Source organism: Nymphaea colorata, chromosome 11 (assembly GCF_008831285.2).
Source record: "Nymphaea colorata isolate Beijing-Zhang1983 chromosome 11, ASM883128v2, whole genome shotgun sequence".
In the NCBI taxonomy this organism is placed as follows: Eukaryota; Viridiplantae; Streptophyta; class Magnoliopsida; order Nymphaeales; family Nymphaeaceae; genus Nymphaea; species Nymphaea colorata.
In genome coordinates this window covers 15,877,486-15,893,004 of record NC_045148.1, presented here as the reverse complement: position 1 = coordinate 15,893,004, position 15,519 = coordinate 15,877,486, and the positions used below count along the sequence as shown (strand labels likewise).

The 15,519-nt window shown below is 39.0% G+C and overlaps 3 protein-coding genes across 5 annotated transcripts; all 3 read right to left on the bottom strand.

The window, feature by feature from the left end:
• Positions 1 to 1,070: 1,070 nt before the first annotated feature.
• Positions 1,071 to 4,253, bottom strand: LOC116264193 (uncharacterized). The gene is made up of 2 exons (XM_031644276.2): positions 2,493 to 4,253; positions 1,071 to 2,426 (listed from the first exon to the last, which is right to left on the bottom strand). The coding sequence occupies exons 1-2, from the start codon at positions 2,626 to 2,628 to the stop codon at positions 1,210 to 1,212; spliced, it is 1,353 nt and encodes a 450-aa protein (XP_031500136.1). The 5' UTR covers positions 2,629 to 4,253; the 3' UTR covers positions 1,071 to 1,209.
• A 190-nt stretch (positions 4,254 to 4,443) lies between these two features.
• Positions 4,444 to 7,820, bottom strand: LOC116264195 (acyl-acyl carrier protein thioesterase TE3, chloroplastic-like). 3 transcript variants are annotated; one of them, XM_031644280.2, is made up of 6 exons: positions 7,695 to 7,820; positions 7,130 to 7,353; positions 6,900 to 7,000; positions 5,380 to 5,489; positions 5,155 to 5,250; positions 4,444 to 5,013 (listed from the first exon to the last, which is right to left on the bottom strand). In XM_031644280.2, the coding sequence occupies exons 2-6, from the start codon at positions 7,195 to 7,197 to the stop codon at positions 4,888 to 4,890; spliced, it is 501 nt and encodes a 166-aa protein (XP_031500140.1). In that variant the 5' UTR covers positions 7,198 to 7,353; positions 7,695 to 7,820; the 3' UTR covers positions 4,444 to 4,887. The 3 variants fall into 3 exon arrangements, 2 of the variants coding, with proteins under 2 accessions (XP_031500140.1, XP_031500138.1); XM_031644278.2 differs by lacking the exon at positions 7,695 to 7,820 and having other exon boundaries at positions 7,130 to 7,649; XR_004174803.2 differs by lacking the exon at positions 7,695 to 7,820 and having other exon boundaries at positions 4,961 to 5,013; positions 5,155 to 5,254; positions 7,130 to 7,656.
• A 755-nt stretch (positions 7,821 to 8,575) lies between these two features.
• LOC116264194 (uncharacterized) lies at positions 8,576 to 15,228 on the bottom strand. Its single transcript, XM_031644277.2, has 10 exons — positions 14,950 to 15,228; positions 12,352 to 12,544; positions 12,156 to 12,241; positions 11,686 to 11,770; positions 11,114 to 11,192; positions 10,695 to 10,831; positions 10,493 to 10,579; positions 9,838 to 9,950; positions 9,139 to 9,269; positions 8,576 to 8,821 (listed from the first exon to the last, which is right to left on the bottom strand). The coding sequence occupies exons 1-10, from the start codon at positions 15,009 to 15,011 to the stop codon at positions 8,712 to 8,714; spliced, it is 1,083 nt and encodes a 360-aa protein (XP_031500137.1). The 5' UTR covers positions 15,012 to 15,228; the 3' UTR covers positions 8,576 to 8,711.
• Positions 15,229 to 15,519: the final 291 nt, after the last annotated feature.

Genomic DNA, 15,519 nt, shown 5'->3' with positions numbered 1-15,519 from the left:
ATGTTCCATATATTTGCTGAAATTACTAAATACATATTCGGCTTCTAATAGGCCACCCCAGATTCCTGTGGTCATGGTTATGCTTGGGCCAGAGTCCACCGACCATGGGTGGATGGGCGACGGGGCAGGGCTGGCGACCCTCCCCAAACGTTGCCGGAGGGCCAGTCGGAGGCACTGCCCGGCTGGCTTGCGGGTGAAGGCAGGGGGATGGGCCACCAGCGGTCAGGAAGGAAGAGGAGGGAGAAGACAGATAGATAGGAGAAGGGGAATTCATCTGAAGTTCTGAACCCAGATTTGATGTCCCCTGATGTCACCAAAAACTAAATATCACCATTCATTCTTTCCATTATATATATATATATATATATATATATATATATATATATATATATATATATATATATATATAGTCAAGTTACGTAGGCTAGTCGGGTTGGGGATGAACTTCCCCGCTGTGGTTCAAAGGAAGAAAAACAAAGCAGGCAAAGCTAGTCGATCGCCTTCTCCCATGATGGAAAGGTCAGGATTCTTTGAAACGGTCAGGACTCATTATGGAAAAGTCAGGACTAACCATGCCAAAAAGTGTGTATGTGTGTGTGTCCAGTCCAGTTGTATCCCTCAAGTTTATGATTCGAGCTTTTGATCTCATACAATTGTCTTGGGCGCTTGATGGTGAAATATTTTGAGCGTTGTTGGATCTATACATTTGGGCAAGGATCTCTCCAACTTTTCCCAACTTTTTGTATACTGCAAGGAGGTGGTTTCCATATTTAAGGTCACTTGTGAACTCACAGAATTATGGTTATGAGCTTGATCTGGATTCCGCTTAATCAATCTTCTCTGCTTCTCTCTTTCATTTTGTTACGGACACATCAGAGGGCTGTTCTGTGGTCAACAAGAATCCTAAAGCTAATTGCAACGATGTGCTTTGAAGTCGTTGTGAGAGGATACAAACACTTGTAATAGCTGGTAACAACTATTCAAATGAGAGATTTTGCCGAACCAATGGAGACCGCTTGTAGTATCTCAAACAGAAAGAGAGTAGTGCTCCAATTGTTGTTGCTCTGCAAGTGCAAACTGCAAAGTGAAGTGGAGTCCATTATGTCCGGTGCTCAGACTTTCATACAGTATCTTTTGTGCTTAAAACTTTAATGATTTGTGTACTAGATCCTCACGCTAACACACACACACGATCTAACATTTCTTTCTTTATACATTTCTTTTCTTCCTTTTGTCCTTCGACAGTTGCACAACTACCACCATCAGGAGTGCAATCGTTGAACTTACATACAACCAAGGGGAATACAGGTTGCATCTCTTGCGTGGCCATACTGGCGTCTGAGTAGACTGATCGTTTGTAGTTGTTCTTTGTTCTGGCCATACTGGCGTCTGGGTGGACTGGTCCTTCATGGTTGTTCTTTGTTCTGCTTCTGGCAAATCTTCATTTTTATCATCTGTAGAAATTTCACACATTTCCTTGCTTGGCATATCTCCACCTGGAATCTCTTCTATGTTCTCTCTTTCCCTTTCTCCTTCACACTGCTGCTTTTCCTGGTCCTTCTCTGAAATTTCGGCTCCAGAGTTCTCCTGTTCACTTGCTTGAGTTGAGGGTGGGTTTGGTAAATCTGGTTTATGAAGCTTTTCTTCACATGGTGCTCCTGACAATTTTGTATCACGGACAGGTGATTCTGGTGCCTGTACTCCTTTATTTTCCTTTCCTAATGTATCTTTTCCCACAGTTTCACACACTTCTCCCTTATTTCCATCTACCCTGCCTTTGTTTTGTGGCATTTCTTGTGGAACCCCTTGGTCCTCCCTAGGCTTGGAGGGCACTGTTTGTATTTTTATTGGCTGTTCACGTTCACTGTTGTCTTCTAAGTTGGTGACCTCCTTTTCTTCGTTTGGGAAGGCAATTTCTGGACGAACCATTTCTTCAGGACCTATCTGCTCCTCCTCTTCCATCAGTTGCATTTTGTCTCCACTACAAGATTCTGTATCGTCTTCCTCCACAGGAAAACCTTCCATGCCCCCCACATGGTAATCATCTTCATCATCTTCAGCAGGAAATGTTTCCGGACTTTGCTGTAGATCTTCTGCTTTTTCCATCTCAATGGCAACATTACGTGTCCCTGCATCAGCGGCTTCATCATCAACTTCTTGAATCCATATTCCTGAAAATTCACCAACGTTGATCTTGGGCATGAAAACTCTCAGGATTCCTTCTTCTTCATCAAACCTGGCCTTTATCCTGTCAACGTCCACACTTTCAGGAATGCGGAAAACTTTCTGGAACCTCCTGGGTTCAATTTTCTTCCTGTACATTCCCCATTTCACTATGACCATCTCCTCAATTAACTTCTCGCCATTGATGGTTAACAGCGATCCTCCACCATCGATCATCATTCCAATGTTGCCCTTCAGATAACCTGCTAGAAATTCGGGTATTTAAACACGCTGCATACAGAGAAACACAAGAGAACTGTGAATTTTACCTGACAGATAGCCAACAAGGATGTATAGGGTTTCCGTTTCATGGGATGTGAAGATGGGGATACTGTCTTTGGTAAGTTTGGCGCTTTTGGAGGCCTCTCTGGTCTTCTTGATTTTCAGTCCCAGCTCCATATCCATTGTCGTTTTTCTCTAGCGATTCTTGGTGGTGTGGTGTTAGATGACGCTTTCTAGCTTCTTTTACTTTTAGCTTGGCTCTTTTCACAGCAATTATTCTTTTCTTCCATTTAAGGTAAATAGGTACCTCACCTCTTGGGCTTTGTTGCCTGTGGGTTGCTTTGCATGGCTTGAAATTTTGATACTTTGAACCCTAAAGTTACCTTAAACTTTGGTGTACCTGAAGACTTGAACGGAAAAGGAACATAGAGTCAAGCTTAGAGAGAGAGAGAGAGAGAGAGACCATTCTCAGTTGGTTTTAGAACCAAACAGGAACTTTGGTTGCAGCCACAAGAACTACGACTAGTAAAACACACACATAACATACAGATGAGGTTCCCTATTCGTATTTGGTTGCTTCCACAAGAACCAGGATGGAGAGAGAGAGAACCAAGAGTGATGCCGACATGTAGAGTATGTGAAGCTACCCACGCAGAGTAGTTGAGAAGGGAATTGGAAGAAGACAGAATAACAAGAAATAGAGAACCAGCAAGGCAGTAGCCGTGAGAGCCATGAGTATGTAAGCAGAATAAGGAGAGGAAAAAAACAGCAGTTTAAAAGGGAGGGAGAGAGAGAGAGAGAGAGAGAGAGAGAGAGAGAGGGGAATCAAGGACGGATAGAGTGAGAAGACTCAGGAAACATCTTTCAAACCTATGCTACGAACTTTCTTCAATGCAAAACAAGGAGTGTACTAATCCTAAGGGAAGAACCAGGTCTGTCAAGCTCAAATACAATTATACAAACTGAAGTAATATTTAAACGTACTTGCTTATATCATCCTCTGCACAAACACATGAAGTTATGTGTTGCCGCTCATATCTGTATAGTTTGTATTCTCGGCTTTTTGACAAACGGAAAGGTAAAAGCTAAGGAGACTGAACAGTGATGAATTATCCTTACAGGTCTAACCACGAAGGGTCTCCACTTTCATTTCAATGAGGAGAGTTCTTATGCAGGGCCAAAAGAAAGACAAAAAAAAAAAGAAGCCACGGACAAGATCAGGAATACAATTTGTATTATCATCATCACACTGTTAAGGCTTATGATAATGTTCTTACTGCCAATAAATATCCAAAAGACGAAAAAATGAAAAACCACGGACAAGATCAGGAATACAATCTGTATTATCATCACTGTTAAGGCTTATGATAACGCTCTTACCGCCAATAAATATGATACCAAAATAATGGTTCTCTTCGTTAACTAATTGCGTAATCTGCCGACTGGGGGGGAATTATGGACCCAAGCCAGGCCCGCTCAACTCCTGACAAAACCCCTCATAACTCTAAGTCAGAAACCTTTTTAATATCTATATATATCATAGGGAAATTCCATATCTGACCAAACCGTATAAACAAAAAAGGATCTTACGACAGGCAAATATATATATAGTTCATCAGAATTCATAGAAAGAAAAGTACAGAGGGAGAAAGACCACAGGTTCTTGCTCAAGGGCAACCTCAACACTTGATCTACTAGCCATCCGGTTAAAGGACCGCATACCGAAAATGGCCATGTCAGAAATCGCCATTTCCGTCACAAACCGCGCCAGTTCAAAGCTCGAAAAGAGAAGTCGCCAATGCCCGTAACCACACCCCGTAAGCTATTTTCCCCGAAACAATGTCATCACATATGGCCCCAAAAATTGAATAAAATGAACAAAAGGCTTCACAAAATACAAGATAAATCTCATCTTATCTCCCAACAAAGGACACATTGGTGTGGAAACTAATATTGAGATGAATCACTTTCACTTCCATTGTAAATTTAGAGTTAGGATTTGGGCAATACAATCCATTTCTATTGCAAAAATTGTACGATTTGGGCAAGACATAATTAGCCCAGATTGATCACAGAACAGGTTTGAGAAAATGCTCAGGTGGCATGAAAGTTCAGTCATTTCATACCGGTAACCTTAAAAAAGGTGAAGAAAGATATGAGTTTGGGGTTGTTTGGGATATTTTTGCACCTTCTTACCTTACGGCATCTTTTAATCACATGGTAAGAGGTATGATTTGATTTTGCCGTCCAACCACGTCGGCAAGCTGTCGAGCATGAACAAGGAAAGTCGGTTTCCATTCCCTCTTGATGAATCAAACAGCCTTTAAGAATTCTATAGAAAGTGAAGAATCAATGATGCTCAAAATCTCGAATATGAAATCTTATTCCTGAAATGCTGAAGTTCTTGACTGTCATTTTCAGTATCCACGACGAGCTCAACCATCAATTGCAGTTGGATTCTTCACTACGTAAAAGCAGAACAAGTCTAGATTTGATATGGGCTGGAATACGAACTGGGCGATAGTTCTTGTCAAGGGAGACAGCAGTAGCCTTAGCTTCCAAAATCAGCTGGGGGAAAAGAAACGATGTCAATGAACCAGAAATTCCTCCTTTTCCTCGTTTGAAGTAGCAAGAGCAGGAGGTAAAAGAACTCTTCGCTAAGATTCACTATTATAGGCATAGCAGCTCTAGATATGTAACAGTACTCACCTCTTGGTTCGGCAGTTTGTAGATGAAGTGTTCAAAGAATAAACGGGCAGCTGAATAACCAGATACTCTAACTTTTACAATGAACCTATCACCAGACTGGCTGCCACAAATGTCCACTAAAACAAATGAGTTCTCTAAAACTATTAAGAAAATAAACAGACAATACAGGGGGGGAAAAAAATCATGATTTAAGATAAGCTAAAATAACTACACCACTTAACAGACCTTTAGAGGAGAGTAGAATTTGAGAGACAAGTCTGTTAGGGCCAGGGATTCTCCAGTTCGAGCAACTGCATCTGCACTCAAGCCAATACTTTCAAAGAATTCATGTCGACCTGCTACACAATTAAAGTGACTAAATGTAAGAATTCAGAAAATTTGAAACACTACGACGCACAAAATTGATAGGAAGCACACAGTCAACTTAACTCTATCAGCATGCAGTCGGTAAGTCCTAGAAACTAAAATAAGACAACTGCATGCGCAAAACAATTGATTCGATATTTCTATTTAAATAGACAATCCTTGACATTTCAATGTCTCAATAACTAAATGCTTTCTACTTGGGCAGTCAAGAAATCAAATGTGAAAACGAAGATACCATCAATCTCATCTTTTAGGACAGCCATTAGCAAAAAACATATTTGATATTTGCTATATCAGAAAACATTATCTGTAATTCAGCAAATGCAGAAATTTCTGTAGTTCCTATTGTAACATGGTATGTACTGAAACTGGACAATATAGGGTATTATCTGTTACCAGTAAGAAGTTTCATGTTTGCACGCATTTTTCAGTAAAGAGATGAACATATATTGATATTTAAGATATCTCGCTTTACAAAACAATTCTCCGAAAGCCAGCCTTATGACTCACGAGCTTTCATTGTGTCAACTAGTGATGCTTTTTTGTCAGCTTTTGATAAAAACTCAGATCAAACAGCAAGACGGTTGGATGTATAGTGGCTTGTTAGATATTCGATAAAGCAAGCTGCTGACCTACATTTGTACATACTGTCGGAGATAAGAGTGAACTTTTCTGTAGAGGGCGTAAAACAAAAAAGGGAAATAAAGAGCATAACCTGCCACCAAGGAAATTACCCCTCACGATCTTCGCCAACCTACGGTTATAAAGTTTTCCGACACAAACTCAAACACCCAAAACTCTTGGGACATATTTATCTAACCATGTCCAATGAAGAAAGTCAAGAGAACATACATACATACATTATATGTATCGATCTTCTTGGACAAACAGCCATTTTACATATGACCTCAAAATAATTGGAAGAGAGCGGAGATGACTGTCATTCTTTCTCAAGAAAATCATGGTTTCTCGTTTGTTACTTGGTTTCTCGTTTATTACTTCTTAAGTAGTCCTTTCTCCTTCCATAAGTAAGCTATTCCACATGAAGCAGGTACTCAAATGCACCAAAAATTTCTACCTCCTGCATAGGCTTTTCATCTATAGTGAGGAGGTGTGATACCAAAAGTTCGAATATTGGAAACATAAAAAAAAATCAGTGGCAAAACCAAGAAAAATACCAACGGACCCACCTTGGATCCAGTGGAGGTGCGCTACAATTGAGGAAGACTACAAAGACAAAGAAGCTTTTAATTTTTATCATACTAACCAGAGACAAAGAAATCAGTTGCTATTCGAGTAACTTTGTGGTGAGAACAAAAAGAGAATGCGTTGTAACTAACAGAGATGGGAAAAGAAAAGGCAGAGATTGAAGGAGTGACCGTGTTGGCAGTAGCTAGCATAAACCGCATTGTTCACGACGCCAAATTGATCCAACTCGTAGTCGCGAACTTTAAGCTCAACCTCAAAGAAATTGCTCATTCTACAATGAAATCGAAGGCAGCAACATGAGCCAAGTATGAACACAAAGAACCGGAGGTACCGACGTCAGCGAAACATGAGTACAATATAGCCAGGGAAAAAAAATCAATCGGAGAGAAAGAGACACCACCCTTTGCCAGCGGGAAAATCCGACGGTTGGATCATGCTCCGAAGAGGAGCAATAGAGGTGAAGCGCATAGGAGGAGGAGAAGAGGAGATGGAGCTGTTGACGTTGGAGAGAGAGCGAAGAGTCAAGGAGCAGTGAGCATTGGTGCCGGAGCTGATGAGGAGATGGGGAGTAGGATTTGGCGGCGATACCAAGGGAAGACGCAGCGTCGCCTGAGCCACAGCCGCCTGCATCATGAGAGAGAGAGAGAAATCCGACCCTCTTTAGGGAGGAGTGAGGACGGAGAGACAACAGCGCGAATGGGAGCTATGTTTTTACATTTTATATTAATTCTAACAAGAAAAACTGAAAGAGCGCCCATTCTGATCAAATTACAGGCTTTTTCTGGAGCAAATAACCAAAATCGCCCAACATCTAGCATGTCCAATGAAATGCGTGACTTTATATCAAGAAGAAAATGCAACATTTTTTAAATTTTTTTCCCGTGTTTTTCATAGTAACAATATTGGTTACCATAGATCTCAGTCTTAGAAATTATCTTCAAGTCTCAAATCTGCGTGGTGCCCACCTTTTGAGAAAACCCTTGCCTCCTTGAGGTTTTTACGCTCCCGGCCAGAGAAGTTGAGAGCTCCCCCCACTGAATCTTAAAAAACAAATGATTATGCTGTCCTGTAAATTTGATGGTGGTCGCAAATGTCCGCTATCAGTTGAGCAGATTCTTCAAAAATGGGCACGTAAGTACGCTGGATCTGGTAACTTAAGCAAGCGCACAGGTAGAGTAAAGATCAGTTGATGTAAAGAGAAAAAAACATAAATCGAACGCGTCGTACCTAAGGCTCGTAGAGAATCAGCCAACCTTTTCACAAAGATGCACACAACGAGATTTGCTTAGTTCTCTCTAAACTAGTAGCCCTTTTAATATTGAAGCATGTTCGATTGATTATATGCCCTCAGAACTCTAAGATGTCGCTTTAGATAGACATGCCTTTGAAGCTCTCACGTTCCAACCTAAAATATGAATCAGTACTTCTGCGATGGTTACCGGTGGTTATGCCCCCAGCCCCAATGTGACTTTGGATGCCGGGATGCGTCTTTCGAAATGATCTGGAAGATACTTACTTAATCCAAAGAAAAGTACTAAGCTTTTAATCTCAAATAAGAAACTGGGCGGATAGCGTTGGACACCAAAATCCTGATGCTTTGAGAATAAATCATGAATTTGAGTTTGTGTTTATTTAAGCCCATCGTTTAAGGCGTTGTACTAAGAGTTTGCTTTTTCCTTTTTTCCCTTAAAATTTGGTACTGAGAGAGAAACGGAAGCACCTGTCCTCATAGGCACCAGGAATGGAGGAACTAAAAAGTTCCATTGGATGGGTTGCAAATTTTTTGCAATAAACATAAAAGGAAACAAAATCGAGAGAAGAAATTGCAAAACCAACAATAAGGACATGCATAATCACATTCCCGTTCCCTGGAATTATATAGTTTAAACATAAATCACACAAAAGGTTGTTTTCAACATAATCACAGGTGAAGAGGAGAAGAAATTTTGGAAGAATCAATACAGCAGTACATTTACTTCGCACTATGAAGGAAGAGACAATGATTGGTCATTTCCGATTGTGTCGTCCACTAAGCTATGAGAATTACTGGTTGTTTTTCTTATCCGCTCCATGGAAGTTGCCTCAAAAATACCTGAAAATGTATACCATTATTGCCAATCCATTAAGGTACACAAATTAAAAACATAAGATCATTCAAGTGTCAAACCAAATAAAAAGACATGTAAATGGGAAACGATCAATCGAACAATATATACAGATTAATTTGACATGATCCACAGGAAATCCAAATAAACTGTTTGGTGTGAAGTTATATCGTGCTCCGAAATTAATCAATTAACAAACAAAAACTATTGCACAAACATTTTATTCAATAAACATTTCATAACCAGCAATAAGAACAGCCAAAAGTAAACAGAAAATAAAGGGATAGATGACGGTTTAACATACCCACACCCAGAACTAATGAGCAAACTAGAAAGCCAATAAGAGAAAAATCCATTTGATACATGATTGCCATGATGATGATACAGACGGCAGAAACCATTAGATGCCTCGGAGAAGAAACAACCATGTGCAATCTGCAACCAAAGGAACACTACGTTAAGCAACCATGTATTCAAATTACAGGATGACACTGAGGCGAGGCCATAAACACAGTAAGTGAACTCTGAAACAAAACTTTTTGCACATCACAGGAAGATGTCAGAGATCCAAATTTCAGAAGGAAAAACATAAGGCAATGCATGACAGTGGATAAAGCCATGCATACACCAATCCAATGAATGTAAAAGTCTACTATTTACACTAAAGATCCTTTATGTTTTCAGAATCTACAGCCATTCATGTGCCTATTGCTGCCAGATATCCAACAATAAGCAACCTTTATATGGAAGTATGTAATCAGAGAGTTCTTATGGTACCATATTAAGAATTTTGAAAACGCTATCCGGGCCAAATACATGTACATTGAGAACATTATATTTAAGATGCATTACATGGTAATTAACTAGATAATCTCTCACAGGACACAGAGCCAAAGTGAAAGTAAGCAAATGACAATTGGCACTTGCACATAATCATAAATGAGAGCCTGAAAAGTAGTATTGATGATGGCATGTAATACGATTGCCCATTTTAGGAACTTACCTCTCTTCAGCAAGGCTGTCAATGTAGAATATCAAAACCATCCCAAAAAGAACAGTGCTAATGTAAGCCCAGGATGAAAACCATGGCTTCCAGTTTCTCTGTGGAGTTGAGCCCTGTGAAACCAAAGTTGACAAGTGCTGAGATTATAATCCAAAACAACAGAAAAAACCAAAAGTTTTGTTTCATTGGTCATCAACATTACTTATCCATCCACTTCAGCACATAGGAACACATAAAGCATTGCAATATCATGCAATCTGCATACTAAGAGATGATTGCTCCATTTTGCTGACTTCACAATTGTTCTGATTTCTGATTTTTAACTTTTAACAAGCTTAAACAGTCAAGTTTTTGCTTAAGAGCCATCATTTAGACTTCAAAATGTAAGGCCAGGCACAAAAAGTCTTGAAAGTTAGTTCCTCCTTAGTCCACCAACTTTTTCCTCCAAGTGATTGTCTAAGACTCTACACATTACACTTACTTCCTTTATCTCCTTCAAGAAATTATCCTTTATTTATTCTTCTATTCATGAAATATTAAAAATTGTGAAATTTACTAAAAGAACAAAAATACAAATTTATGATTTGGAATATGCATGTATTTTAGCCTAATCAATAAGTAGATTAAATCATAATCTTAGAATGTTCAAACATACCATCACTATCTCCCAAATGGCAAATGGAAAGATAAAGCAAGCAGCAGAAGTGACTGTTATTGAATGAAGCCTCCTTTTAAGCTGATTCTGATGGCATGATAAACTGATAATCAGAAACAGTGTTTGTAGTTTGTACCCTTTTGCAGGGAAGACAAAAAGAATGGAAGGTCTTGGAAACATCAAGATGAACTATAAGAAGAACCTTGAGAGATACACGTCGTGCAACCACCCTCCTTAAACCTGACAGAATTCCAGCAACTATGGGGATCACCATTTCTTTCATCTTCAACGGCTTTTCCTTATTAAGTGCTGAGCTGACATCAGATCTATCCTTGAAAGGTTATCTTCAGTTAAGTTCTTAAACAAGCAGAAAACATTGTACGGTTACAACCATGTACTGGCTGCAGATACAAGAAATCTTTCCCCTATTCAAGATTAGAAACATTGTCTTTCCTTCCAATATGAAAACCAAAGAACCAGCATTGGAGTCACGGGAGATTATTGTGCAAAGAGAAAAATGTTGAATTTTCTGTCATTTCTGGAAAAAAATAATTAAACTATTTCTAACAAAGAGGATCTATAACCAAAATTTAAGTTAAAGAGACTATTATTTAAGGATATAAAAAGGAGCATATGTTGCTGTAGCCCATCCCTCAGACAAAAAGTAAAAACATGCAGCCATCGCAATCAATCCACCAACCTGACAAGAATGATGTCAAATTAACCATTCAATCAGCAAATAAACCTTTAAACTGGCAACATTAAAAACCTACCAAACAAAGAAGAAAATGCAAATCCTTCCCATATATCTTATGTGAAGAATTTCGTAACAAAAAACTACTATATAGTGAAGTATGTGGTTGTGTACTTCATGAGATCACAGAAAATGTGATGTGATCTGATGGTTGTAATAAATGTTTGAGATCCAAGCATTTTTATTATGTAGATTGCTTAATCAGAATTCTCAATAGAAGCTAAAATAATTTAGTTCCATCAGAATAAATCACCACTATGTGAGCAGGCATGAAATTATGTCTAGCTAATTCCAATACAATGAGCAAAATTTTTTTATATTGCATCTACTAATGGTTTCCCTAACGGAGAATATAATTCACATACTCAAAGTAAGTATAACTATGTTGTTCAAGAAATTAATGCCAGACAAAAGAGAATAAGTGATTCAAACAGCAAACCTTTTTCCATAGTTGACCCCTTCTTCCATGTAGCAATGCCGATAGCACTCCAAGTACAGCACCAGCATACTCAGCCAGTATGACTCTGAAATTTCAACAAATACTTGATTTTTTTTTATTTTTCCATGCCATAACATGCCCCCGAAAGAAAAGAAACATATACAGAAAGACTTTGGTCAGAATAATTGAAAGCAGAAAAAAATCAGTATGCTACTGCATTGGGTTTACCACAAACTACATCTGTGATTCTGAAGTAGATCAATATAAGAACAGCCAAAAAAGCAAATTATGAAAGGTTTCAAGATCACTGTGCCATATTCACCTTAATGTAATTGGTCAAGCACAGTGTATTATGATTTAAATTTTTAAACAGCACCCAGATAACAAGGTAATATACCATTTTAAAAAAGATGACTGGACTTCAAGGGAATTATAATTCCATTTGCTAAAAAGCAAAACATGCAACCAACCTGATGGGTCCACATGTCTTTAGGCCCTTCCCCCATAAGATGAAGTACAAAGCCATAATACCTCCATTTATTATGGACGGTACTACCTGAAACACTATTTCCATTTCAAAAATAAGATGAAATAGCTGACCATATTGAAGAAGTGTAAAAAGTTAATCTTCCAACACAAGATTCAAAGAGTATAACCATAACAAACCTGTGAATTAGAAAGAGATCGCCCTCTCCAAGGTTTTTGTGAGGCCAGGAAGATTACAGATGATGGAACCAAACAACTAAATATGAAAACCAAGACCGATACTTCTTTCTCTGTTACATACTGGTACATGGAGAAAACTGACCATATCCTCAAGAAGCTTCCAATGAGATGAATAATCTGCAGAGGCGTTTGCCTGAAAGAAAGGAGATAATAATTTACTAGAGCAAGACACTGTATACAAATACAAAAATTGACTAAATTATAGAAACCTACGAAAATATCAATTTTGAATTATTCATATATGACTAAGTGAGTAATTAACAAGCTTGTAACCATTCAGCAGCTTCAGTTTTGTGTATAAGCATGAAGACTCATACAATGTTTTAGCTTTAGATTCGTCAAAAGGAAAAGGTCAAGTTAGTCCAGATTCTGGTAGCCGTGCATAGGAAGAAGTAAGTTGTATGTCAGTGGTGGAGTATCAAGGAAACCTAACCAATATGATCTTAAACCATGTCAAGAGGTGAGAGCATCAAAAAATGTTATGTGGTAAACTTCAACCAAAATAAGTCCTTTGGAACAGACTGTTGCTTGCAGCACTAAACTTTAACCATGCCAGATTAGCAAAAAAGAACCTTCAACTACTGACTAGTACATAACCTTTTGCATATAGGAAAGTGGGGAGTTTAAGCCTTACATTCTCTGAAAATCAACCAGAGTTAACTGCTAAATAACATATGCCTAACATGGGGTCTCAAGAATTGACAGATAAAGCATTTAATGATGGAGCACAATTACTGCACTACCTGACATAAGGTACTCAACAATAGCCATATACGTAACTTTATTCAACAAGCAACAATGGAACAATACAGTACTATCCAAAGGATAGGAAAACCAAAACCTATTCAACATGGACCAAGTGAAGAATGGAGATTCCACTGCCAAGATATGAATTTATTTTTTTCATTACATCATTGTTCATCTCTAGACTCTAAGACAACTCAGATGACTAGTTGTTATGAAATAGTTGTTACAAAATGTAACATAAATGTAAAGGTTGGTTGGAGCCATAAGTTAATTTGACATTATGCAGAAGCCTCTCAGTGTCTAAGGAGATATATTTTTTTCGATATATTTCATTGGAGATATTTTCTTGTTAAGTCTGCTGAGTCTGTCAAAGGTCATCATTAGAGAATATCTGCCAGATGATTTCTCTAAAAAGATCGGTGAATCATCCATGTTATTATATTTCTGTAACGATCTATAATTTGTCTAATGTACCCATGTAAACTTGTATATAGAGATGAAAAGCAATAGAATGAGCAGAGACTCTTTTCTTCTTTCGCATTCTCTGTTTCTCAAAATATAGCCGTGTGCTTTGAAGTTCTGCTCTGTTTCACTAGTTCTCCTTTAAATATTCTCATGTAGCTCTTCTCAGTTACCAGCTTGATGTTCCAAGAAAATTTTGGAAAAAAAGGCCAGAAAAAGGCAATATTGGTTCAACAACATCTACTTGCTAGAAGAAGATGAACTCAAATGACTAGTTCAACTGTACATGTTTTCATGAGTTCATGTAGCCCTTACCATTTACCAGGTTGGTGTCCGTTAAGTTTTGAAAACCAAAAAACAAAAAAAGAGAAAAAGAACATTCGCGGATTCGCCCAATAAAGTTCTACTTTCCAGGGGGCGACATGCAAAAAGTTAGTCACATAAGGACCAATTCCATCATGATATGGGAGAAAAAGAAGCCTTTCAGAAGCACCATAGGCGGGAATGTGTATTATCACATAAAAAATACATAAGACATCATTATTAGTTATAGATCCTGAATAAATGTAACACTTTGATGTTTCCCGAGGCCCCTCCATGTACGTTTCTGCTTATTGCATCTGTCAGCATTCAGCAACTGGACTTTTCTTGTTTTGATACAACTTAGCTTAGAAGCAATCAGTCAATGGATGGGCATGAAGAAGAAGCTCAAGCGATAACAACGGACACAAAAGATGCAGCCACCTTCATCTTCCTATTTTTAACAGGATCAAGAAATTGAAATACAGTGACCTCCGAACTATGCGATGAAAACGCTTTCCGAGTCAGCACGAGAAAGCAGGATAAATTGGTCAGGCATTAACGAACCACCTTGGACAACTTTTGTGAGTCTCAATCCCATTACAATGGCCTCTAAAGAGTTTTACTCACTTCTCCTTCTCTTCAATATAGGCTATGCAGTTCCCCTTAAAAAGCCAATCTTCCCAATGCTTTGCCTGAGAGCGTCTAGGTGACCAATAGATCAAAGAGCCCACCCAAACAATTCTGGTTTCTTTTGCAACATTGATTTTACGGTGATAAAAAATAACAGAAATGTTGAAACCAACAAATTATCGCAAGTCAGAAACAAAAAAACTAAGGATGAAATGTTTTTCGACTACCATCCAGAATGGAAAGCTGTCATTGGCACCCCAAAACCCTTAATCCCCAAGACCTCAAATCTTCGTCCAAACATGAAAGGACAGGGTTGAGTTTAAGTCTGCCGATGATTAACAGAGAAATCTTCCCAATCACCCTACTAAAATATAACAGAGAAGAAAGGCGGAGTACCTGAAAGGATCTGGATCGCTCTTCCGAGAGATAGGATCCCCCCCAGTCCGCGGAGACATCATCTTCTTCGTACCGGAGATTGAGATCTCGATCTCAGGAGGACTGCCCCTCTCTCTCTCTCTCTCGTGCTAACGGAGGTTTGCGTCGGAGTTTAGAGGGAATGCAAACAGGTCGAACCCGTCCGACCGTGACCTACGATTGAGCCGTCTGGGTTCTCGAGAGTCTGCACGGCTTTTTGTTTGGGGGTTTGCTCCGAGGCCCCAAGATTGTCTATTAGCAGCGGCCAGGATCCGGTCTCGAGGCTCACACATCCTTCCCATTTTAATAAACCTTTGTGGTTTTAACAGTTTCGCTCATACTTAGCAAACCCGTAAATCATAATCGAATTGGTAGAGGATCGGGTCAGCAAGTTGATTCGTCAACTCGATCAATTGACTTGTCAACTTGGTCGAGTTTTAAAATAACTTGAATCGGCCGAGTTAAGAAGGGATGAGTTGAGGGCAAATCGGAACGAGTCAAGGGCAAGCCGAGCCAACCTTGATTCGTGACGAGGTTTTTTAGCAATCTGAA